The 25,307-nt window shown below is 39.4% G+C and overlaps 1 protein-coding gene across 5 annotated transcripts in view; it reads right to left on the bottom strand.

The window, feature by feature from the left end:
- The window catches only part of Enox1 (ecto-NOX disulfide-thiol exchanger 1), a 436,949-nt gene that overhangs the window by 92,868 nt on the left and 318,774 nt on the right, over positions 1-25,307 (bottom strand). For all 5 annotated transcript variants that reach the window (XM_010637078.3, XM_010637077.2, XM_033759995.1 and 2 more), the window contains one exon: positions 10,000-10,184. In XM_010637078.3, the coding sequence (XP_010635380.1) occupies positions 10,000-10,184 (185 nt within the window). The remainder of the gene's footprint in view (positions 1-9,999; positions 10,185-25,307) is intronic.

Genomic DNA, 25,307 nt, shown 5'->3' with positions numbered 1-25,307 from the left:
GTGTCTGCAGCAGAAGTCCATTTTGATTTACTCCATTTAAGAAAAAATCCATTTCACTATAAATCTGGTACTCATAGCGTGATAAGGTCTATACATCAGGAGGCAATTTCCAAAAGAGGTGGTGAGAGAGAAGGTCATTCTAAGGTCATCGGAGCACTGTCACCAGCATAGCATTAGTGAAAGCAGTGTTCTTCTGTCCTAGGCACAGCTGCAGGACTATTCTCCAGTGGTCAGAGTTTCCACTGCATATGTCAGAGAATGCCACAGAAGGCAAAAGCCGAATGATTTTAATGGTCTGCAAGGCAATGCCAGTGTATCTGCTCTTGGCTCATACATTGATTCATCTCCTGCCCTCATTATTTTTAGAAGGAATGATTACTAACAAGGATGCACTTGATGATTAGATTAATTAATGGCAATAGCAGGGTAACCAATGATGAGATGAAGCCTCTCATAGTTAAGTTTTATTAGGGCTTCTCTTTCCCTTCCTAGAAGTGAAGATTTATTTTTGCAGTTTAAATTTAATAAATAAAAGCTACATGTATGTATGTTGCTTCCCTTTTGCTAGCTCTTACTCTGCTACTACAAAGACAAAATTAGGGCTGGACACAGAGAATCACAAAATAGGCAGTGGGTTTTTGCAATAATACTGTTACAATCCACAAGCACACAAAGGCTAGATCTTCCTGGGCTTCTCCTACTATGACCACGGCACCTCAGGCACTACTGTCAGGGTACATTTCAGAAATTTCTCGGGTAGCAGAGACAACACAGAAGCTGTGGTTGATAAACTTAGACTGGAGCTGACTCTGCCCTGGACCAGTCTCTTGAAACCTCTAGGTCTTAGTTTCTTACTGGACAAACTGGGCTGAGCTGGGCTGGTGGTCTGGACTGAGTGGTGAGGACTGAGTACCACAGTGCAAAGGTACCTATGTGAGGCAGCTGGAGAGGAAGGCCTTTCCACAGCAAGAGACACAGAAGCAATGGTATAGGCCATAAGGGACCAGAGAATTTAGAGTTGAACTTACCCAGACTTCCTTTGCAAGTTCTGAGTCTTCCCTTAAACCCCTTCAGCCCTGCATATTTCACCTGTATTAAAACAGGCATGTATGCATTTGTATAATAGCTTTTCAAATTGTGTTCACACATGGGATCCCATTTTATGGCAGCAAAGCCATAATGAGGTTCATAGAATCAGCTCTCCAGGTGAAGAACCTGAGACTCAGCCTGCCTAACTTTTCCAAAGTAGTACAGAAAATAGAAGCCACCTTTTCTTGCAAGAGCTGAATGTCTTCGTCTTAGCCTTCGTGCCCTCAAGAGCAGCAATATGACTCATAGTTCTCTCATCTTATGACCTCTGTCAGGGAAGACAGCAAGACACCCAGTGACCCATTCTTGCTTGACACTGCTAAAAATCTCAGGGATGTTCCTGCTCCATTGTCTTCACTTCAAGTCTTTGTATCTTGTCCAGAGTCAAAGCACTTTGAAAAAGCCCCAAACCCCTAACAGATGTCAGGTGTGATCATTTCAAATCAGCAAGACTTTGTAATGTAAAGCCCTTTTCCAAGAACTAGAGAATTGTTTCCTATTTTGGAATCCAAATGTAGCCCATGATCTCTTTAGGAGATCATGCTGAAGCAGGATATCTAATTTTTTCAGATGTGCTTGGAAAGCAACCTGCAAATGTCAGAAAGCATACATGCTACCAGCGAGAACTCTACAAATGACCTTCAGGAGGTTACGGAACTTTCATCACGTGAGCAGCTATTATAACGCACCATCACAAGATATGTAGCTGAAGAATGAAAAGCAGGTGAAATGCCAAACTCTGGAGTAATGAAATGAAAAGAAAGGAAGACTATAGTGGACTTAGAATTTGACAGCTCTTGTGAACCTTGATGTTTGTCATTTAACTCTTTTAAAAGCCATGCCATCTAAAAGATGCCTAGTATTACGATTTTTCTGATGTTAAAATGCCAGTGGATTTTAATATGAATATGGAAAATGTCTTCTGAGTTATTTTCTATGCAAAAGGAAGGAACTACATCTGGTTGAAATAGAATTGGATAAATAGGGGATATGTCTCTGCAGTCACAGCTTATAAAGACTCCAGGTTTTTATATGTGTGTCAGTGTCTATTTATATGCACACATATTTTTTGAACATTTTTAAAGCTGAAGGCTTTACGACTCAGACAAAGCCCCTGATCTACACTGTAATAATGATATTTTCTTGCCCTGTCCAGTGGTACTGAATTTTTTTCTGCATGGTTGTACAATGTTTTCACATATTAAAAGCATTATAATATTGTTAAATGTTTCTTCTTGAGTCAACAACAGAATCATCATGGATGGGCTATTTCTTTCTTCCAACTAGACATTTTTGAGGTTTATGAACTCTACTTAGAAGGGAGATTTTCCTAATGTATTAAAAATTAAATTCCAAACGACTCCATCTATAGTTTTTTTTTATGCTTGACATCTATAGTATCTAGATATTTCATAAAAATTCTTAATATATAACTGATCATTATAAAGAAATTAAGGACTTATCATTTTTCTTTGCCCTTGTTTTTCTGTGTCTGTGTCAGTTTTATTAAAATTCCTTTATTTTACAAGAGAAGAAGGGGTCTGTCTGTTCCTCCCACAGTACCCTTCCTCATTTCTTCACATCCTTCACAGCCCTGTCTAGAACATACTCTATTCTTCTACTCTTTACAGCCACTGGAGCATGGGCTGCTCCATACTGTTCATTTTTGTTTTCCTGTTTTTGGGTTTTATTACTTCCTGCCCCATTCCCTGTTCTGGGACAAAAAACAAACAACAACAACAAAAGAAACAGAAAGAACATCTAATAGAGCTAGTCATTTCTCTATCTTATTGCATATTTCAATCTTTTCACGTCACCTTTCTCTCTCTCTAAACTTTTCTATTTTGGGCATTTGCCTCCTCATTCATGGGCAGGTGTCTGTATCCAAAAATATGATGCTTTTAAATTCCCTTATTTCTTCTTAGACATTAATAAAACTTGCCTCTTTTTCTTCTTTCCTATAGGTTTCTGGATGGCCAGAATACTTTGCGATACTCTCTCCACCTTCTAATTCCCTGGCCACTTGGTAACAAGCCACTCAAGGACTAAGTTAGAATTAAAAGACCTTAAAACAGGTTCCTGTGCAAGACATCAAACACAGTACGTGTGTGCAAGTATATGTGTGGTGTGTATATGTATTCCTTTCCTCTAGAGGCTCAATTCAATAGTCTGTCAGTGAATAAGCTTATAAGACCAAAGAGAACAGAAAAGGAACTCCAGGGAATTCGTAGCATGACAGATTCTGTCACTTATGGGACTTCCAGCTCTCCTTAAACTGAAGCTGCAAGTCAAAAAGCCCTCAGTTAGCTTCAGCACAGGGGAAAGACTCGGTGATACAAGCAACCTGTCTACAGCAATGAGAAACCCACAACCCAAAAAAGTGAGCCAAGCCCTTCACAACTCAATATAAACAGACAACCAATCATCGCTACACTTGCAGAAAAGCCTGAACATAAAAGGAGAGACTAAAACACAAAAACCAAACAACCAATCCTGGGATTAACAGAATGAGCTGGGAACAAAAAGAATTTCAGAAATTCTAATTAGCATTGTCAAAAGATTTGAGAAGCTACTTCAACCATAAAATAAGAGCAAGGCTGCATGAAAGATAATAATCAGAGAACAAAATAAACTTTTGAAAGCAAAATAATATGATTAGCAAGCAGAAAGTTCAATGGAAGGAATGAAAGATGAAATTAAAACAAAAAAGATTAGAAAATATATAAAGAAAGATCATCACCCTAGTAGGTCTCTTATCTGACTAGTGGATGTTTCAGAAAGAAACTGAAAATTGAAAGCAAAAGTGAAAAGTGATAGGGAGAAAAGACAGACTCTTGGTACAAACACATCCTACTCTTGTCTTGGCTGTGGCATGCTGTTCACCCAGCTCTCTGTGGCACAGCCCCCGATAGTTGGCTGCAGAATGAGTTCTACTGCACTTTTGAGGATTTCCATAACGTTTAAGATGTAAGTTTTTAAAAAAGAGAAATTATTTTTTTCTTAAAATTTTCTTACATCAAAAGCACCAACATCCTCAGCACAGCCACCAACCCAACCAGAGCCACTTTCACGAATACCACTTCCACTTTCACTTCCACAACCCACACTACTACTAGTTACCTTTACACCCACAGCCTCTGGTACTGCTCCTGCTGTCACTATCACTGCTTTGATTTTTGTAAATATGCACCAGATTTCACTGCATATGAATTTAGGGGAAGAATATAGTACTTACTAAGCAGTTAGTAGTTTAAACAACCTTGAAGAAGACATATTTGTTTAAGATGCTCACATAGATTTTCTCATTTTGAAACACTTTTATTTATTTGGAAAAATTAACTGGGGTTGCCTTATACTTTATGAATGTAATAAGATTACATTTCTCCATGCTCCATAAAATTAGTCTAATTTAGTAAGGCTTTATAAAACAAAAATAGAAAATCAGACATATATTCTACTTTGATTAAAAAGGAAAATACTTCTTATCTGATTTCTAAAATGGTGTTGGTCACAAGGGGCCTCTTTTCTCATTTTTCTCCCCAAATCTTCCCTTGCTAAAAGTTGTCAAGACTGCTGCCTAGCCCTGGGCCTTACTAATGTCAAGCCATTCGTGTGAGATAGCCATTGCTACACACGGGCCGATGGTTTGCTGGCTTAAGACAGTTGATCACCTGATGAGGTTACTAACACTATTAAAAAACATCAGCTTAAAGTATTTATGAAGGAGTCTTCTGACAATCATTATTAATTATATATAGTTTTATATCATAAGGTTTTTTTTGGGGGGGTACCGGGGATTGAACTGGAGTCCTTGCGCTTGCAAGGCAGGCCACCGAACCGCTGAGCTAAATCCCCGGCCCTATATCAGAAGTGTTTTTAAGGTGTCCTGATGTTACCTGAATATTTATCGGTCCTGTCAATATGATTTGTATAGGCTTCAAAAATAATTCTAACTTGTTTTGGAAAAGGGAATGAGAGGAAGAGGGATGAAACAGGAGAGAAGGAAAGGGGATTAAAAGAAAAAACAAGGTGTTATGTACATGTGTCCACTCCCCAAGATGACTATAAACTGCACGTGCTATAAACATGCACTAACTTAAAAAATGTATATATAATCTGTCCCTGGAAAAATAATTCTGATTTTTAAATTTGTTATTTAAAATACGACATTTTGATCTATCCTCATGAATGAAAATAAAAATATTATTTAAATTTAGGTTTGGGCAAAACCATAATGAGATGCCACTCCACTTACTATTTTGGCTAAAAACGACAAAACAAATCAACCTCACCAAGTGCAGACGGATGAGGCTGTAGAACAGCCGTAATTCTCCTATAGCCCCACAGGATTATACAAAGTATGGATACTTTAGAAAACAGCTGGAAATTTTCTTTAAAAGTTAAACATGCTTACCAAATAATCATGATCATATTTACTTCTAGGCATTTACCCAAGTGAAATGAAAATTGTGTCTAAACAAAAAGGTGATAAATGAATATTTTTAGGAGATTTACTCATATTTGACCCAAACTGAAAACTACCCAAATGTTCATGAACTGGTAACTAGATAAACTATACTTTTTACTTATAACGGACTACTACTTGGCGTAAAAAAAGGAATAAATGACTTATATATACAGCAACGTGGACGAATCTCTAATTATGTTAAGTGAAAGGACCTAGACTCAACAAGTTACATACTGAATGATCCCTTGTTTTTGACATGCTGGAAATGGCCAAACTAGAAGGGTAGAACACAGATCAGTGGTTCATTGGAGTGAGGTTGACTAAAAAGGAACCTGAGAGGCCAGTGATGGAACTGAGTTACTGTTTGTGATAATGGTGTCTGCATGATTACATGCCTTTGTCAAAATTCATAGAACTGTTCACCTAAAAAAAAGAAATTTTATCATATGTAGTTTTTACTTTAATAACCCCAACAAAACAACTAACCGTGGTAATCTGAAGATAAACAAGAGCTTAAAATACAGTTTCTTTGTATACCTAAAGATACAAGTAAAGTAAAATAATAGAACTGTCCCCCTAGATAGAGACAGGTTAGTTTCTGTTCATCTGTTATGGCTTGTATCTAGATGTTCCCCCAAAGCCTTCCGTATCATAAGTGGAGCTTTTTGGAGGTGGCTGGGTAGGGTGGGTGATGCTGAGATCAAGAATGTGATGTTGAGATTGGTTCAGAGTGGGACGCTAGGATTAAGGGTGTGGTTTACTAAATTAGTCCAATTGGTTTGGCAGAAAGGACAGAAAGAAGCTGCTACTGTCACTTTTCGATTGCTCCTTCTGCTTCTATTGCTGCTGCTTGTCTTCTGTGGCCTCCTTCCCGCCCTGCGATGCTCCTCTGCCATGCCACCTTGCCTTGGAGCCAGCCAACTATGGACTGAGATCTCTATGAACTGTAAGCTAAAATAAACCTTTCCTCCTTAATTTTAGGTGTCATGTTATTTTCACTTTTAGGAACCTTGCCCATGGTGTTTTCTTCATGAACATGTGAGAAATTGTGGGAAATCAGTGAGCATATCTGTAAGGGATTAGACTTTTTTACTAAACTAGAAAGAAATTCCAAAAATTGCTAGTTTTTAAGTTCATTAAACCTCTTTATTTTTCTATGGAAATAATTTTCCACTGTAGATGGAGTGAGGAAACGACGGACCTATGGGAGTGTTACAGTTTGATTAAATGTTCTCAAAGGCCCATATCCTAAAAGCTTGGTTGCCTTCTGGTGGCACTTTTCGAAGGTGGTAGAACCTGTAAGACAATGATGGTGAACCTTTTAGAGCTTTCAGTGGTAACAAACAACCTGTTGTGGCATGAATGCCATAGGTTTGCCACCACTGCTCTATGAGGTGGTACTAAATTAGAGGAAGTGAAGTCACTGGGGTGTGCCCTTGAAGGAGATATTGGGATTCCAGTCCCTTCTTTTTTTGCTTCTTGGCTGCTGTGAGGTGAGCAGCTTTTCTCCTCCATGTGTTCCCCACCATGATTCTCTCTCACCACAGGCCCAAAAGGAACAGAGCCAAGCAACCATGTACCAAATGAATCTTTCCTCCATATAAGTTAATTTATCTCAGACACTTTTTACAGTGATGAAAGCTGCAAAAAGAGGCCCATTCCCTCTTCCTTGACTGTCCTGTGAGACCATGATTTCCAAAGTAGATATGGAGTAGGTTGAGAATGTTTTAAAATCAGAATTCCTAGTGGTAAGATTCAAAGGAGCAAGTTGTGATAGATTATTAACATAAGAGACATAGCAAAAATATGATTCTTAAGTAACACTTATAATTTAAAGCTATATTCAGGATGTATTGCTACAAAGATAGCATATATTGGCCTAACATTCATTAAAAATTAAAACAACAACACATGCCACAAATTGAGTACCTTTATGTTCTAAAGGGGCACTGCACACACCCCAAGTGTCAGTTCTCACCAGTCCCTTCTTGATGCAAAGATCCCATATGATCCACAGCTCCCACAGGGACCATGCTAGGTTTTTCTCTAGACTTTCTGTCATCATTCCTTCCTTCAATAACACATTTTTCATTATGATCTTTTTGTTATGGATTATTCCATGTCTCCCTCAAATCCATATATTGAAGTCCAATTCCTCTGCACCACAGAATATGGTATTATTTGAAAAAAAAAAAAAAAGATCACTGCAGATATAATTAGCTAAGATGAGATCATACTGGAGTAGGGTGGACTCCTAGTCCTCTATGAGCAATGTTCTTATAAAAGCAGAAATTTGAACATATATACTTAGCAAAAACTTGCTGTGAAAATGAGAGCAAAGAGCAAGGAGATGTGACTACAAGGAAGGCCAAAGATTGACTGAAGCCCATCAGAAGCTGGGAAAGAAGCAAAGAACAGATTCTTCCTTACAGCTTCCAAAGGAATCAGCTCTGCCAACAACTAGATCTTGAACTTGTTTTCAGAATTGTGAGGCAGGAGCTCCAGTTAGCACGCAGAACTTATATAACAGAATTGTGAGACAATAAATTTCTACTTTTTGAAACTAAACCAAATGATTCCATAAAAATAAGCAAAACAAACAAACAAAACAACCCCCCCCAAAACCCCAAAACAAACAAAAAACCTCTCTGAAAGTACATTTCCTATTGACAAGGAAGTTCTGCAAATGAATGAGATGCTCCATCAACAGAATCACTCCTTCAGAAGGCTGTTCTCTTTTCTTTTCTTTTTTCCCCATGCCTAATGCTTGCGGCACCACTGAGCTAAATGCCCAGACCAGCTGAGTTTTCTTAATATTACCCTTTGTGGACTGGGTATGGCTCAGCTCCTCCCTGTGCTGATGCCCCAGGGTGCACCTTCCTAACTGAACAACACCTCCTTGCCTCCTCCAATTTCTTCTAGATTTCAATCTTCAACATGCTTAAAAGCTTTATCTACTCTTAAAGCAATTGGAGTAATCTTTTCTTTGGAGAAATCTACAGACTCTTATGCTGGCAAGGGCTCCCCTCATATTCCATATTGGGGCATATGGACAACCTCAGGAGCCTCACATAGCAGCTGTTACATCAGTTTCCAAGTGCAGGGACCTGAGCAGTGACTGTAATGACATTTTCCTGGCTGGCTCTGATCTCTGAATTTCACTGATTAGTCTAACACACTGTGAACATCAACCAGTTAGGACTCAGAGCCAAGACTCAAAAATTACTTTAAAATGGCGAGATGTTCAAGACATAATTTCTGTGACCTAACCATTAACTTGCTCACTTCCCAATTTGTGATTCTTTTTTATATCCTTCCCTTTCAATTATTTTCCCTGTTCGGCTTATGTTTCTGTGGCAGTTACTCCTAATCACTAAAACAGTTTTTGTAGGCAGTTCATGCTCTTGGTCTTAGTGAGAAGCCAATATGGACAGGCAAGATTTAAAAAATATCCTAGTCAGTGTATATTTTAGCTTCCTATCATCTTACTTATATTTCTCTTGTTTAAACAAAAGTAATCTTTTCCACAAAATATTGGTGGGATTTGTATATTCAGAGGCATAATTTAAAGAATACCCACATGTGACAATGATGCTATATTATTCTAAGATACACCAAAGGCCCAGACACTTTAAGAATATCATGTATCAACTGATGTTCTCAGATATGAATTCAGCTATGAATCTTTGAGTCTCTTACCCCTCTGCCAACACACAGACTTTCCTCTCTCTTCATCTTCTTATTGCCCACTTGCACATACATTTTTGCCATTCCAAAGTCCACAGCTTCATCTCTTTTTAAATAACTGCTGTAAATACACAGCTTTAGATTCAGTATGACAGGGTGGCACTCTTCAACAAAAGCACAATGTTTTCCCCATTTCTGAGATTGCTTGGGCCTGGCTCTGGGGCTTCATCCATTCTATCAACAAACATTTCTTACATCTAACTAGACACTAAATGTAATTCAGAAGTGGAAGCAATATGATTTATATTTACACTGATCTTGAAAACAAAACAAACTGTGTTTGTGAAAGTCAGCTGTCATGCTTCAAACTTAAAATTTTTATGATTATAAAAATTAAAACTTGTGCTGTGATAAGTGAGGATTTGCTGACCATGTGCTATGAGGTTTTTTCACACATTACTGTTTAATCTCCAAAATTCGCTCCCTTTATGTCCTATTCTCAGAGTGTATTTTTGCAACGTATTTATTTAGCTTGACTGTTCTCCAGATTCTGGTCTTCTATAGTCACAAGCACTTTCTATGAGCTTAATGTTCTGTTTATCATTTCTCCTTCACCCTTTCTGGCAAATGGCTGTCATTTTACTTCTACTGAATACACATATCACTTTCTTTAGCTCAGTACACACACACACACACACACACACACACACACACACACACACACACACACACAATCTCCACATGTAGGCTGGTACCTGCTGCATGCCTTGCATGGTTTGCTGCAGGAACTGGAGTTGCTGGTCCTTGGTGAGGTTTTCTTCTGTTCTGAAAAGCTGTTCTTTTTCCTGTTTCAGCAACTCCACCTCATTCCTGTAGGCATCCAGTTGCCAACGGAGACTGTCATTCTCTTCCTTAAGAGCATAGGCCTGAGCAGCCAGGGCTGAAGGACAAACAGAGAGAATCTAAGTGAGCGACCTTAGAAGGAGGAGGCATCTGGTGGGAAATGGCACCTCTTACCTCCACCCATAATATTCATTTCAACTAAAGTAAAATAACCTACCCACAGGCTTTATTTGGCAGTGCATGACATTATTTAGAATTGTTTGTTTTTGCAGTACTGGGGACAGAACCTTGCTAGAGAAGTGCTCTACCACTGTGCCGCCTGTCACCAACCCCTCTTCTTGACTTTTCTCTGTCTGTTCAATTTTATGTATGAACGCTTGTTGTGGAGACAGGATTAACTCTTTCCAAATTCCTATCTCCTGACCTTTCCCCCAACTCTAGATACCTTCACTCAAACTGATCTGTGCTGCTGGGGGCTGAAGCTATTCAGAATTCTAGGCAATAATCAGATTTATCCCTTTACTGTCCCTTCTTATTCTCAGGATTGCTCAGCTCCTTGGAGTGCCACTTTCTTTCAAATAATCAGCTGTTCCACAGGTTGAGGCATGCAGCAGCCTCTCAGGGGAGAGAGGAATTTATATGCACACTATTCCTTCCTGCTCTATTGCTGGGATAAATTGCACAAATTGTTTTCTCTAACTCTTATCAGAAGGCAACCCAATTCCATCTGTTTCACCAACAGATTAAAACTGCTTTTCCCTACAAGGCTGAGTAGTTACTCTACTCCTCCCTGAAACCTGAAATTCTCTCTGGGTAGATCAGTCTTCATTTATGTCTCCATCTTTCTGGGAAACCAAGACAGTTTATAAAGGGTCTTACACATCTCAAGGCTTCAGAAACTGAAGGAAATGAATAAAGCAGAAGACTGACTGGTACAAAGTAAAGACTGAAGAGGAAATCCCTTTCCATAGCTTCTACTTTCTGGCTTCCTGGTCTCCTCAGGACTACCACTAGCACCATCACTACGACTAACGGTGAGATGGATACTCACAAAGCACCAAGGACTAACTAGATCAAGAGCACTTTCTAAACCGACACACTGAATCTTCCCAACAAGTTTAGGATGCAGGTGCTTTAATCCCCATTTTTACAGATGAGAGAAATCAGGCACAAAGAACATAGATAGCTTGTTCAACCATGCAAAGTAAGCAGCAGAAGCAGTTTGTAAAGCCAGGACTTCAAGCATTATACCAGGTCAGTTGCAGTGTGTCCGTTTTCACCAACTGCTCAAAACCGACCTCTCATTCTCCTCACTCCTCTCCCATGTGTCCCATCACTCGTTTTTCCCTCTCACAAAAGGCATTCTTCATTTTTGTAAGCAAGAGAAGAGCGAAAGAATATTTGAAAATCTACTAGAAGTTTCTTCATAGATGTAAGGGAGTCCACTGTGCATCAGGCTCTCGACACATGTCGTCTCAGTGCCTGCCCCTGCTGCCACATCCTAGGGTCACGCGGAGGTTATGCTTTCTGATGCTTCACCTGAACACTGCAGTACAGTTGTTGCAGAGCTGTGCTGAGGGGCTCAGAGCTCAGGGAATTGCTCCCCAAATATCAAATATCAAATTATATTAATAATAGTTTTAAGTGTTTCATGGTTTTCACTTTGCAAAGTGATAATCTACGTATAGTACGGTCTGAAATACTAATCAAACAGTGCTATTAACCAAAATATTCCCTACCTCAAGCCATTTGGGATCAATTACTTAACAAGCATTTAACTATATACTTCCCTAGGCCAAGGTCTGTCAGGCATCCTGGATCACAAAATGAGTTTCTCTCAAGGAACTTAAAAGCAAATACTTCCCCAAATTACACATTTGGTTGTTTTTTAAAAAATTATAATACATGTTCTAATTTATTTTTGTCTCAAGGAACTTAAACGCAAATACTTCCCCAAATTACATATTCGGTTGTTTTTTAAAAAATTACAATATATGTTCTAATTTATTTTATTTACAATAATAGTTTATCTCAGTTCATTGAAAATAAAGTTTGTGTTATTTTCTGTTTCTTTTTTGTATCTGTTTCTAGTTTATGTGTTGGTGAAAATTTGTTTTATTTTCTCATTAAAAAGATTTAAAAAATCTAATAGAAATTGACACATTTAAAAGGAAACTGCATTCAGAGGAAGAAAGAACACAATGCCTGGCTTAGAGTGGGTATTCAATAAATGTTTGAATGAATAAATCAGCAAGCTAGTGCTAATGTATATGACAAAGGAATGTATTTTAAAACAGTTTATAGCAGAAAAATGCAGACTGGCAGAGGAAAAGAGGGCTTTGAAAGATGAAAACCCCAAGAAGTGGAGGAGGATGCCTCATTTAGGAGAAAAAGCAGAAGCCGAAGCCAAGAGACTACTATTATAGGTGAGATATTCAGGGCAGGAAGGAGAGAAACTTCACCACAAGGCAAGTGATTTCCTGCAAGCTGCGAAAGGTGAGCCAAGGGCTGAGAGAGGATGTGGAAGGAGAGGCTCAGCGGTGAGACCAAGAACCACTGATGGTGCTTGGGGAAGTGGAAGGACACAGTGCAACTGGGGATTGAGAAAGATTAGTTTGGCAATGGTGTGTGGAATGAACTGGAGGCTGAAGAGAATGAATAAAGGAAATTTTATTTGGTGTATATGTGTGTGCAAAGCCAAGGAGCAGCCAATTTTACAGTTTTCAGGAACTTTTAAATGGGAAGTGACCCAGGGCAGCCCCAGGGGCACGAGCTGGTGCTTTTTAACATTGTGCAGTCCAACTCAAATCTTGCCTACATTCTGAGATACCAACTCCTGACATCTCCATTCACCAATCCACAGGGAAACTGATATGAGGCACCATTTGAAAGAGGGATGTTGTAACAGGAAAAAAAAAATCACAGAAAATGCAAATGATGAAAAAAGTGTTGGCACTACACAAGCGCATTACTACATTTAGTAACATTCAAAGACACTTAAGTCATTTCCTTAGGAAGCTCTATTTGGCCCCTTTTCAATTCAGAGTGGCATTTTTATTATCATAACTGATAGCAGGTGTTTGTGAAGAAATCGATTAGTATGCAGGGATGGAAATTACATTTTCCAAATGAATTGCATAGTCTGCAAGATATGCTGAAATCTGTGTAGCAAAATGCAGGAGCTATAAAGCCTGTGCCAGCAACATTATTTAAATAAATTATCTAAACATAAATACATATAGGAGAGTGCACCACCCATTATTTTAGGGGCTCTCTTATATACTCGTAGAATGGTACTACTGAGAATTCTCATTCTTGTCTAAGCCAAATGACCACTGTACTCGCCAAGCAGGATATAATGCTGTTTGCACTCCTGGAATAGGAATGATATCACTATAGGAAAGAAAGAGGAGCAGGGGAGAAAGAATGAGAATGAGAATTCTCTCTGCCAAAGAAAATCAATACCATAACCAATTTCATCACAATTTTTATAATTGGGGCATATAACTGATTTACATTCTTGATTAAATAATTTCAAGCTTGATATTGACAAAAAAACTTGGTCATTCATGTGGCAGAAAAGTGGTTATCTTCTAAAAGGTGAGAAATTGTATATTGACTCCACTTAACTTTAGGCCACCTGTTTGTAAATATTATTCAGCATCGTGCTGCTGCCCTGAATTCACCCTCCTCACAAGGCCACCTAGAATAAGTTATGTTATGTTTCCTGGTGAAATCTCTAAAAGAAACAAAATCCTAATAATGTCTGACCTTGTGGGATTTCTCTAGGTGTTAAAATCCAGAAATTTGACATATCCACTCTTTTTTGTTCTCTTTAGTTCTTTCAAGGATACTGTATTAAATAGTTTTGATACATGTGTCATCAAGCATCCATGATAAAAGCTACCCTTAAGAGATTAAATAAAGAAATCCACTAGTCAAATAAGTATAAGGATTGAAAAAAGTACAGCATGAATCTTTGGATAAGAATCTCCAAGGAGTACACTGTATGCCAATAAAAGGAATATTTAGCTAAGAGACATCTCATGTGGATTACCAATTTTCAACATGAAAAGAAACACAAGACATCCTAAATGTAAACTGTATTGAACATAATTAAATGTCTGGTAAATATTAAAGCACTGATGAATCTAGTGGTGCCTTTGGTTATTATCAATTAACTCAACCACTTACTGAGAAACCATGAAAGGAGCTATAGCAAATTAACAGAGGGTAAGGCCAAGGCAGCCATGCAGTTATACTTGCTCAATACTTTAAAAAATTTTTGGACATGGGAATTTTCTGACTGAATCAAAAGTGAAATAAAAACACTGAAATTTTTGCTAACAAAATTATGGTACATTTCAAAAATTAATTAAGAAACTATCAAAGTGACACTAATATATGAAAGTTGATACAGAGATTAAATTTCACTAATGAAGAAAAGGTTTAAAGATATTATACAGCACGTTGTTGTGTTCTTTACTAGATTCTATATAAACTTATTCTTTATATGAATTATGGTCAAAGTGACCTTCTCCATCTCCTGTAGTACTTCCTGTGTTTCCATGGGAACAGATAATGACATGCTTAACTTCTTTGAGTAAATAATCTGGTGAAAGCCTTGAAATCTCTCTTACCAACTTGATCCAGCCTCAGAAAAATAATTAGTAAAATAAGAAAACTGTAAGTTATTTTGGGTTATATCCCAGTAATCTGATGGTATGTTTATATCTTTTTCATGCTCAGGCAAGATGTAACTAAATAATAAAAGGCTTTAACATATTGTTGTTAGCAAAATCTGGATTTCTCCAGAACTGTTAGTCATTGTGGCTTTGATGAATGCTGTGTTTAACATTTTCTCTGTATTTTCAAGATGTTCTCCTGGGATTCTGGGAAGGGCCTGCTGGACTCTGAATTTCCTTCCTGTGTGCAAAGAAAGTCTTTTTTAAAGGATTTCACTGGTTGCTGCAGAGGCAGGCAATTGTACTGAGAGGCCCAGAACTGAGGACAATGGGGACAAGGTTCAAAGCCTAGAACACAGGAACACATCTGTGCCTTCAGGGGCTTGCTCCCTTCCTTTGTCACCACTGTGCCTTTGGTCTCCTATGAGATAGAGCTGTAGTTATGAGTCAGTGACTTGAGGACTCTTTTGATGGCACATTGGGCTCTCTGTATTCTGAGTCTTCTTTTGGGATGCGTAGGGTTTCCAGATGTTATTCTGTGGCAGGGACATCATGCTGCATACACATTCACACTTCTCTTTGAATGGTACCACGATGTTCCCAAGAGGCGACTGTCCTATGGGTTGCCAGATGATCAATACTCCCCAGAGGAATGTGCGAAAGTGATGTATACCTTCTGTACAGTCCCTCCTTTTGGGGACTGGAAAAGCTTGAGTCTATGAGTCACTCAGAGGAAAGATGCCTTCGATTGTTCTGTGAACCAGAACTGAGCACTTTTTTTTGTTAAGCCACTGAAAATCTAGGACCGACTTATGAGCAGCTGGTGTTACTCTAAGTGTTCTTCTAACACAAATCTTGTGGTGGGCAGATCAGAACAGATATTTCTGGTCCCTAGCCCCAGGGTTTCCAGTTCCTATGTGTGGCATGAAGCCCCAGCATGTGGACTCTTCCATGTTCCCAGGTGGTGCTAATGCTGCAGGTGACGAGACCACATTTGAGAATCACTGTGCAATCCATCCCTGCTTCTTGAACCAGGACTGTGGCTTGTGTGGACAAGTCCTTCTGAGGAAACCACACGCTCAACTTGTTATTTAGGTTTCATGCAGTGGCTTCTTTTGTATGTTCCCAGCTCCCTGTGCTGCACCTGTGAAAGCAATCCTGTCCTGTCTTTGTGCCCAGGACCCAGCCCTGCCCCAATGCCCTCAGCACCACCTTACAGATTTAGGGGATGTCTTCGGGAAACAGGTAGTTACCACTGGGCTTTCCTTGTCTTGTTTTCTCCAAGGGACAGTAGTAGTCATATGAATAGTGATGGTGATAGCTAACAAATTTATGTGCCAGGCACTGTGCTAAGCATATCATTTGCACAATCTCCATCTTCACCCTAACAAAAACATGATACAGTAAATATGATTATTATTTCTATTTCACAGTTGATGGAACTGAATTTCAGAGAGATGGAGGTAGCCCAGACACAGGTTGTGATTTTAGAACTATTTTCTTAGGCATAAAGCAATCAAGGTGGCAGAGGTCTTTGGACACGCTGCAGCTTGAGGAAGGAAAAAACGAGGGACCCTATTGTAGTTCCTACTAGAGCTGAAACTTTCCATATCTGTTCCTGTTATGAAAGAAAGGGGACAATGCTATTTTAAAATTAATACATTTTCTGTAGGGAAAGTGGGAAGGGTAGGGGAAAGGTAATAAGGGAAAGAAAAAAAATAGGAGAAATTGAAAAAATGGAAATAAAATGTTTGTAAATGGGGAGGGGAGAAGGGGTGAAGGGAGGGCAGGGATAAGGGGAAAAATGAGAACCAAGAACTATCATGTAAAGGTACAAGATCCCAATAATAAATGTAATTGTACTGTATACCTAAAATGTACCAATAAACTCAATGAGGAAAAAAATTAATACATTTTCTGCAAGAGAAATTGGGGGATGACCCATGTGGAAGTTAAACTCACCCTGCTGAACTCTACAGGCCTAACTGGAACTACTTGGGAAAGGATCTCTCCTGCTTCCTTTGCTCTCCATGGTGATACTTACTAGTACCTGAGCTCCTGAGCCTTGATTATAATGAGGTTTCAATAAGAGAGGTGTGCCAGAGACTCGTGCTGATCTTAGGACTCCTGAAGAACTCACTCAATGATGTTTTTCTAAGATTCCTCTTCCTGTGACTCTGAAATCCTGCAGTAAAGTCCCCTGGGTCTAATCTCATTGCACCAATAAGGGCCAAAGGCAAGGACCAGCTCCACCTCAGAAGGCCAAATGAAGGATTTGCGTCTTCATGTTGCTGTCACCATTGGTGCCTCCCTGTGGCCAGGCATAGAGCTGGAAAGCATTGTGGGACATGCACTGAACAGCCAATCTTCTGCTACATAGCCCCTTATGATACCAGCCAAGTACAACTGATCTATTTTTCAGTAACACCTGTATCCCTCCTGAAGCAGCACTCTTCCTCAAATTGCTCATGGAAATTCCTTCTGCTCCATTTTTGCAGGATTATTATTATTACAACTTAGCATTGACATAACATTTTATGTTTGCGATGTGTATTATAGTCTGCACATTAGCTATTATTAGAGAGAGCTAAACAGACGCACAAAGCAGTGTCTATTTCCATCTTTGTGTGAGGCCAGTAGAATAAGGGTAATTTGGAGAGTGCAGGTAAGCTACAGCTGTTATTATAATGGCTTAAATGTGAGTCTGGAGGCACCACTGGCAGCAGGTGACTCAAGGAAAAAAATCCTCTGTCCCTCCCCCAGCATAGCTTTTCCAAATGAGGTCTGCACCAGTAGCAGGCCTGTGAGGCGACATTATTGAGATTCACATTATGCCCTATCACTTTTCCACTAACATGGATCTCTTCTGATACCTCCCCCAACCAGCCCCTTTTCTTCAGAGGAAAAGCAATAAAAGAGGCATGTTCACGTCTTTCAATAGCAGGTGAAGTCTGTTATTGAAAATGGTGAAGGATGCTCTGGCAGGTGTTCCCTCTCCCTGTCTCATAAAAGTGCCATGAGAAGTTCCCAGGGAAATCAGGAGGGGGTGACTCTGGCTAATAGCTGGGCACCTTCTCTGGCTCAGCTGGAGGTATGCAGAGTGCTCAACCCCTGCTGACCTGACCTCAGAGGCTCACAGCACAGCCATGGGGAGAAGTACAGAAGGGAGCCTAGTGGAAGCCAAAGAGAATGGCTCTCTCCAAATGGGTAGTAGCAGCAGGAAAAAGGGGACAAAGCCTCTGACTGCCATGGGGCAAGCTGGATGAGGGCTCTTTCTTGAAGCAGGAGTGGTTGGTCCAGACCTCCAGGTCAGGCTCCCACACAGAGAAGCGGATGGCAGCACAGTGGAGACTGCTTTACAAGGACCCATCAAACTCCAGGAAAAGGCGCCAAAACTAACTGAGCAGGACCAGGAGGGGAGGCAGAAAGGGGGAAGTTGGATGCTTATGCCCAATGCCAGGGGCGTAAGACGAGGGGTCCATTTTCTCCACTCACCCTTTCTTCTGATTAGATTTCAATTTTCCTTTTCACTCTGAATCCCTATTTTGATTTCCAAGGCCTAGGTTTACCTTTTTTAAAAAAACGTGCTTATTTTCTGAACACTTTAAAGGTTATTTTTTTTGGGGGGTCATTAAGCTTTGATGTGACCAAGATAGATCACAAAACACTGGGTTTGGAAACAAGGATCCTCTCCAGGCCAGGTCACCTTTCCTCATAAGGAGCACTACCTCCCTTGGTGTGGGTCTCCAATGTGGGGTTTTATTTTCCTGACTTCACTATGACCAGAAGTTGGTCTTGTGCAAAGACAGAAGCTGTAAACAGCAATTCTTGTCCAGCAAAAATGAGTCTTTTCATTTTATCACCCTGCAACAGATCACTTTTTTCTTCTTCCAACTCCCTTTTTAAAAATAAATGATCACTTCTAATTTTATTTCAGGAATCCTTCTCCTTAAGAAGCAGTATTTGCATTTCCCTGTTGTACACCCTTCTATCTCCCTCTTCCTCTTTCATATAAGTACAATAGTACTTTCTTCTAAACACGCAAGGCCCTGTCTTGTGGGGTGGTCCATTGGCCAATGTATCTTAAGTTTTCCTTGTTGTGGCTATTGTTGAATGGAGACTGACCTCTCCCAGCCACAAGTCAGCTTCCCTTCTTACTGCCGCAACACATCATGGGGACGGCCCCTCCTAGAGCAGTGCTCAGGGGCATGCTACCATTTCCGTACCACTTAGCTTTTAGGGACTGGATTCCCATTTCCTAATACCTTCCTCAAACTTTCTTGCAGTGTTATTATTTCTTTCATTCTTTTTGATAACTGATTCTTTCAGTACTTTGCAAGTGTGTCTCTGTTAAAGGGCCTTCTCTCCAACTTTTACCATCCAGTATGGCCCTTTAGGCTTCTCTATCTTCTACCATGTCTTCTCAGATTTCATTAATATATCCATCTGCTCCACTCTGATGCCCCTTCCTGACTCTCCTGTGATGATAATGCAATTGAATTCTTTCATAAATCCCACAAGCTATGTCTTCAAGACACATTGTTTTGATCTACTAGGTACTGCTGTGCATTACTTTTCTTTGCAGCAACATTTCTGCCATGGCAGTTTTGGGACTGGCACCTAGGAAAGGCTGGCTGGACCTCTGGAACCCTTGACCAAGGGCCCTCAGATCAGCCTCTTTTCAGAAGAGGAGGCCCCTCCTGGGTGTACACACTTCCCAGTCCAGCCACTGGACATGAAGAGGCTTCCTTTCTGGCAAATGCCTAAGCCTACCTGCTCTCCTCCCTTACCTCTGATGGATGAGAAAACAGTCCTCAGCTGTACTCCTACAGTCAGAGAGGTATAGACTTTGTCCCTGGGATGCATCCTATTTCTCTGCGTCAGGCCACCCTGCTTATCCACTAACACACCTTTTTTTCAGTTAATCAGAGGTAACTCCCAATGCACCTGACACAGACCTGGTGTGTGGAATTCTCCATGTAGGTCTCACAAGCTAGACTGAGCAATTTTCTTCCCATTTCTCCTTGTTTTGGTCCTTTATTATTCTCTACATTAGTACTTCTGTCTACTACACATTTTTATCTTTTCATTTTTTTCTCATTCTCATATTTCATTTTCTCAACCTGATTTGCTCCTTTCCCACCCGTTACTGGCAGCAGCGCATCCTCATGATATAGGCCGATTTTCAATCCTTTGTACATCCGAGTGTTTTAATAACAGAAATATGAGCATCAAGCCCCAGGCATTGGTATTTGTATAAGGTCCCCCAGGTGATTCTCATGCAGCTGGGGCTTGTGAACCACTCATTTATACCTTGTGTTATGCTCATGAATATCAATTCTCCACATTGCCATCATACCTGGTTATCTGCAAAATTCTATAGAACCCCTTACTTAAATGGTTATTTTTTGCAATCTCATCAATGAAACAATAGGCGTGAGCTTTATGACAATGCTATAAAAGCTGAGGCTTGGAGAAGAGGCATCATTTTCCAAGCTACACGAAAAACTTTCTTCTAGGAGCCTTTGACTTTGGTTCAGTTACTGTATTTGCTCACTCTGGCCAGGGACTTGGACCTTGCCTTTGGGGACACCCGTTTTCTCTCTCAGGCCCCTTTCTCAGAGCCATCGACTTTAACCACACAAATTACTTTCTTCAATAGCATTTCAAGGTGAGTTTGGCAGTCCTTATCAGGCCTGGAAAGTGGAAAGAAGCCAAAGATATGTTTTCAGAACTTCCAATATTTCACCCATCTTCTCATTAATTCTTTTCATCCTCAGAGTTTGAGTGCTGCAAAATTCTGCTTCAGCAAACTCAGCATCCATCTTCTCTGAGTCCTTGGGCAGGGAAAAGTGCATGTGTTTCATAAACTGTCTGGATGGCTAAATTATAGCAATTTTTTCCCTGGGAGATAGTTGTTCAGACATTAAAATCCTCTTTATATTAAGCATGATAACCTTTCTCACATCCCCACAAAAAACAGTTTTTGCTTTGCTCATTAAAATGATTTGAGTTTCTGATGAACATAATTTTTCAGGTAGCAATGTTTTATTTTACCAGCAACTTCTTATGAAGCCCCTGCAAGTGCTGAAGCACCAGTTAAGCACAATTAATCAGACACTAAATGCTTTTAAACAGCTCTACTTCTTTTTCTTAATTGAGAAATAGAGCTGTTTGGGTAAGTTTATGAGGTGACCTTGATTAAATTAAAGAGGTCAGGGATGGAACAGACTTCAAGCCCATATTCAATGATTTTTAAAAAATGACTTCCTTCCAATTAAGCAGGAATTAGCATGAAATATTTTGTTTCTGAAAGGTTAAAAGAATTCCTCTGAGAAGGCAGCTCTCTTGTTACTAGCTTTTTATTGAACATGAGAGAGAAAGTGCTAAGGATAGTTTTATAGAAAGTGCTTTTGTTAACATGGTGCCTATGATCCAGTATCAATTATAATATTCCTTGGGAGCCTAAATGTTATATAGAGAGTGCAAAAAGTCAAATATAAATATTAATTTCTGTTTCAAAGCCCAAGGACCTAAAAACTTTCACTTACTAAAAAAAAAATCAAGATATATTTTACATCTGCAGTAATTTCAACTTAGTTCTCATTTCAAATGTTACCTGACTTAAACTGTTTTACTTTCTCTCAGCTTCATCCTTTATTTCGCCATATGCCTCTGGGTTTTAGTAACCTCAGAGAACATCTCATTCTTCCTGCTCTAAAGAGTTCCATATGGAGAATTAATGTATAATTAGGGAAGGAGATTCCATCAAGGAGAAGGGGCCTGGACACATGCTGGAGTCTGGGACTCTTGGGTGCTTTTGAGGGTCAATGGCCCTGAGAGGAAGGCTTGACATGCTGCTCTCATCCTAGCCCCTGTCACTGCTAGAGTCCATTAGACATGGATTACATATAGGAGGGAGGCAGAGGGATAATGGAGAAAGACAAGGGGCTTTGCGCTCAGACACCACCTTTTCCTTCTATTTTTGGTCTGAAATGGAAAACAAAAATATCCTTCAAGAGGTGGAAAATAAGGTCTACATAGTTTTCATTTTCTACCATTCATCTAAAAAGTTGTCATCCACCTACCACGTTCAGTGGTATGTGCTGGGTATTTGGCGAGAAGAGGATCCTGAGCTGGCCCATAAGGAGCATGGGAGTTAAAGACCCTCCTGATCAGAACATGATTGTCCTGATTTGTTTAAAACAAATGTAGAAGGTTCTCTAGGGCCAACAGGGTTCAGACACAAATTCACAGTTATTAGATATTCTCACTTTCCCAGTTCTTTACACCAAGTTTCTCTGCAAACTTCTGTTTGCAAGCCAAATTGTTTTTAAGCAAAAGCATTCATGAACTGGGATACCACTGCCCATAGTTTTAGTATACTCAGAATATACAAACTGCACTAGAAAACTCCACTTGCAGGTGGTAGCATTTTATAAACAACTGGCTAGAAAATCACTGAAAGAAGATTGAAAACTCTTATCTACCTCCAAAAGATTTGCCAAATATTCCTTGTAGATAAAGTTACATCTGAAAGTAATCACCCCCCTCCCAATCCAACATAAACTCATGATTATTAGTAGGAGTAACACAATTCAATTTTTCCCATTAAATTTTGAACATTTGGAGGGGAGAAAAGACATATTTCTTCTGAGACTTCTTTAGATCAAACCTTCCCTAAGTTAGTGAATCTCAGTAAGATTGATATTACTGTAGATGCTCTCTCCAGACTTTTAATTTTAAGGTATATTGAGAGTTACATCTCATAAATAAAAGACCTGGGAACAGGGAAACAAGGAGAGACACTTCAATAACTCTTGAAATTAGATGGTGAGTTAATAACCCGATGGTCTTGAAGTAGGATCCCCGAGCCCCAGAAGTGCAGATAAAATGGGGGATGAGATGGGATATCACAGGTCAGACAGATGTTACATTTCAGATCAACCATCCAGTGGGTGTTTGGAGAATGTCCTTATTTTTCCCTCATCATTCTGGAGAGTGAGGAAATAGAGTGCGTGGGTGGTGACAGGGTGTTTGGTTTACCTGGGAAACACATGATATGCTCATTCTTAATGTGCTCTACTCCTTCAGACTTTCTTCTTGCCTAAAGCTATACTGCAGATACTGCTTTGAGGAAATAAATGTCACTCAAATAGAAAAGGGATTGTGCCAATTTCTGGAAAATTTTGGAAAGTTGGCATTTCTGTTGAAATGGGTTTAAAAACAGTGTGCTAGCTGCACTGCTAATGTTGAAGCAAATCTTCCACTTAGCAGAAAATACCTAAAATGATGAGAAGACGAAGCATAAGGCCTATTTGGCTTTTGCTGGACTCACATTTTAGGGCGCTAAACACCTTCAGTCACCCTCATTCTCAAATGAGATCATGGATCCATGCACACAGCAGGTGTTCAAAACCCTTGGTTGATTTTTACTTGGCTACTGACTTTTATGATGCTATTTAAGGCATTTGAGAGAGATGCTGAGGTTGTTTTCCTATAAAATTCAGTGGCACCACACAAGGTCATCACCCTGGAAAGAAGGAGGCTAGTATTGAGTTCTAGATTTTCACTTACTCCCTTGGGCAAATAACATATCTTCTTGACATGGTGTCACATATTTTATTTGGGAAGGAAGAAGTTATACAACATTTGTAAGGTCTCTTCTTTTTTTCGAATTCTTTTTTTTTTGGTACCAGGGATCGTACTTGAGTCCTTGCGCTTGTGAGGCAGGCAGTGGAACCACTGAGCCAAATCCCTGGCCCTGTAAGGTCTCTTCCTATAGCTAAAGGGTTTCATAGTTGTATATCTCCCCTGAGTAAGAATTCAACATTTCTGTCTGATGTGGAAGTTGAATTTTTTCTTGGGTCTTTTAATAAAAGTTAGGCAAATAGGACTAGCCCTTGAAATAGGAAAATTCTAAGATGATGTGGTATGGGAAGGTGACAATAATATGTTAAGTATAGAAAGTCTAATTTAAAAGCAAGAGAAGGCAATTTGATACATTTCTATCATTTAATACTAGTTACCATTTCTGACTTTCCAGAGTGATTGGAAATGGCCAGATGGTAATTCCTAACCAATATTAATTTTAGCACAGATTTTCCTCTTTAATTTAAAAATATTTAGTATTAAAGTAATACATATACTTATTGCGGACATTTTAGAAATGTACAAAGAAGTAAAAATAAAAAATCACTTGCAATCACACCTTCTAGAGACAATCACTAAATATTCTGACACACATCCTTACAGATTTTCCTTTAACATATAAATTGTGAACATTCTTTTATACCACTATACAGTCTTCTAAAATATCTTATTTTTCTCAAAACAGTTCATGGAGGTACTATTAATTACCCAATACTTCGGTGTTAAATATTTACATGTTTAAACCAGGTGTGGTAGCACAAGCCTGTAGTCCCTGCTACTTGCAAGGCTGAGGTCAGAAGATCACTCGAGCTCAGGAGTTTGAAACCACCCTGGGCAAAACAGCAAGACCTGTCTCCGAATGAAGAATGAATGAAAAAATATTTTAAAAATACAAGTTTCTAAGGTAATTCAGAGAACTGAAAATTTAGGCAACTGATTCAAGCAATCAATAAGCCCCAAAAAGCCAAGGCCTCTGGGATCACAGAAGTTCTAGAAGTCAGAGTAGGTTGTGGAACCTATAACACCCTGCCTAGAAAACTACAATTAACATATTCAGTCCTACAAATTATTCACTCCACTTCTCTGCTAGTTATGGGGAATCTAAATAAAATTGTCTTTTTTGAGCAACTCCCCACAGGGTACATACACACATCATGTCCTAAAACTGGTGAGATGAGGTTCTGGGCACTTATTCCCTTCTCAGAATCAATTATGCACAAGAGAAGAGTCTCTAAGACATTTTGATATGGAAGAGCTCACCATGATAATAATTTATACTGCCATAAACATCAATTTCTAGGGCTTCTAGTACAAGATAAGTATCACATAATGACAGCTGAAATTCCTGAGAAAAAGGAGAAAGTAATTCCTGTTATCAGTTCCCCTTCTCATTAGTTATGTGGCTACCTGGAATTCTACAAGATATCCCCTCATTGAGGTATAATACCTTTCTGTCATCAACAATGTTTAGATGAATGCATAAAAGCAGAGGAGAATTCAGACAATGACATTCATCAATAGTACATCACAGTGCTAGGAAGGTGGGAGCAGTGTATGTTTAAATATGGCCTGGTATCGATTCTTTTGGCCAATGTCCCACTTTAATGGCATTCCGATAACACTTCAAGGTTTTAGATGGAGAGATGCAAAAGAAAGTCAAGAGACAGTAACTTCCCCCTACCAAATTGGCCTACATATCTTTTGCTTCTCAGCCATGCTTACATTAATGAACCTAGAACAAGCTCTTGGGAGTGCTGCTCTAATTACCAGGTTTTTAGTAACCTCAGGAATCCCCTGTGACCACTCTAAAATTTTAGCTTTTCTCAAAGGTTTGTGATCCAGAAGAGATATCCACTCATTTGCTCCATATTTTCTATTTCATT

This window comes from Fukomys damarensis, unplaced genomic scaffold, assembly GCF_012274545.1.
Source record: "Fukomys damarensis isolate Sample0158 unplaced genomic scaffold, DMR_v1.0_HiC HiC_scaffold_38, whole genome shotgun sequence".
Lineage (NCBI taxonomy): Eukaryota > Metazoa > Chordata > Mammalia > Rodentia > Bathyergidae > Fukomys > Fukomys damarensis.
This window is presented reverse-complemented; position numbering and strand designations above follow the sequence as displayed.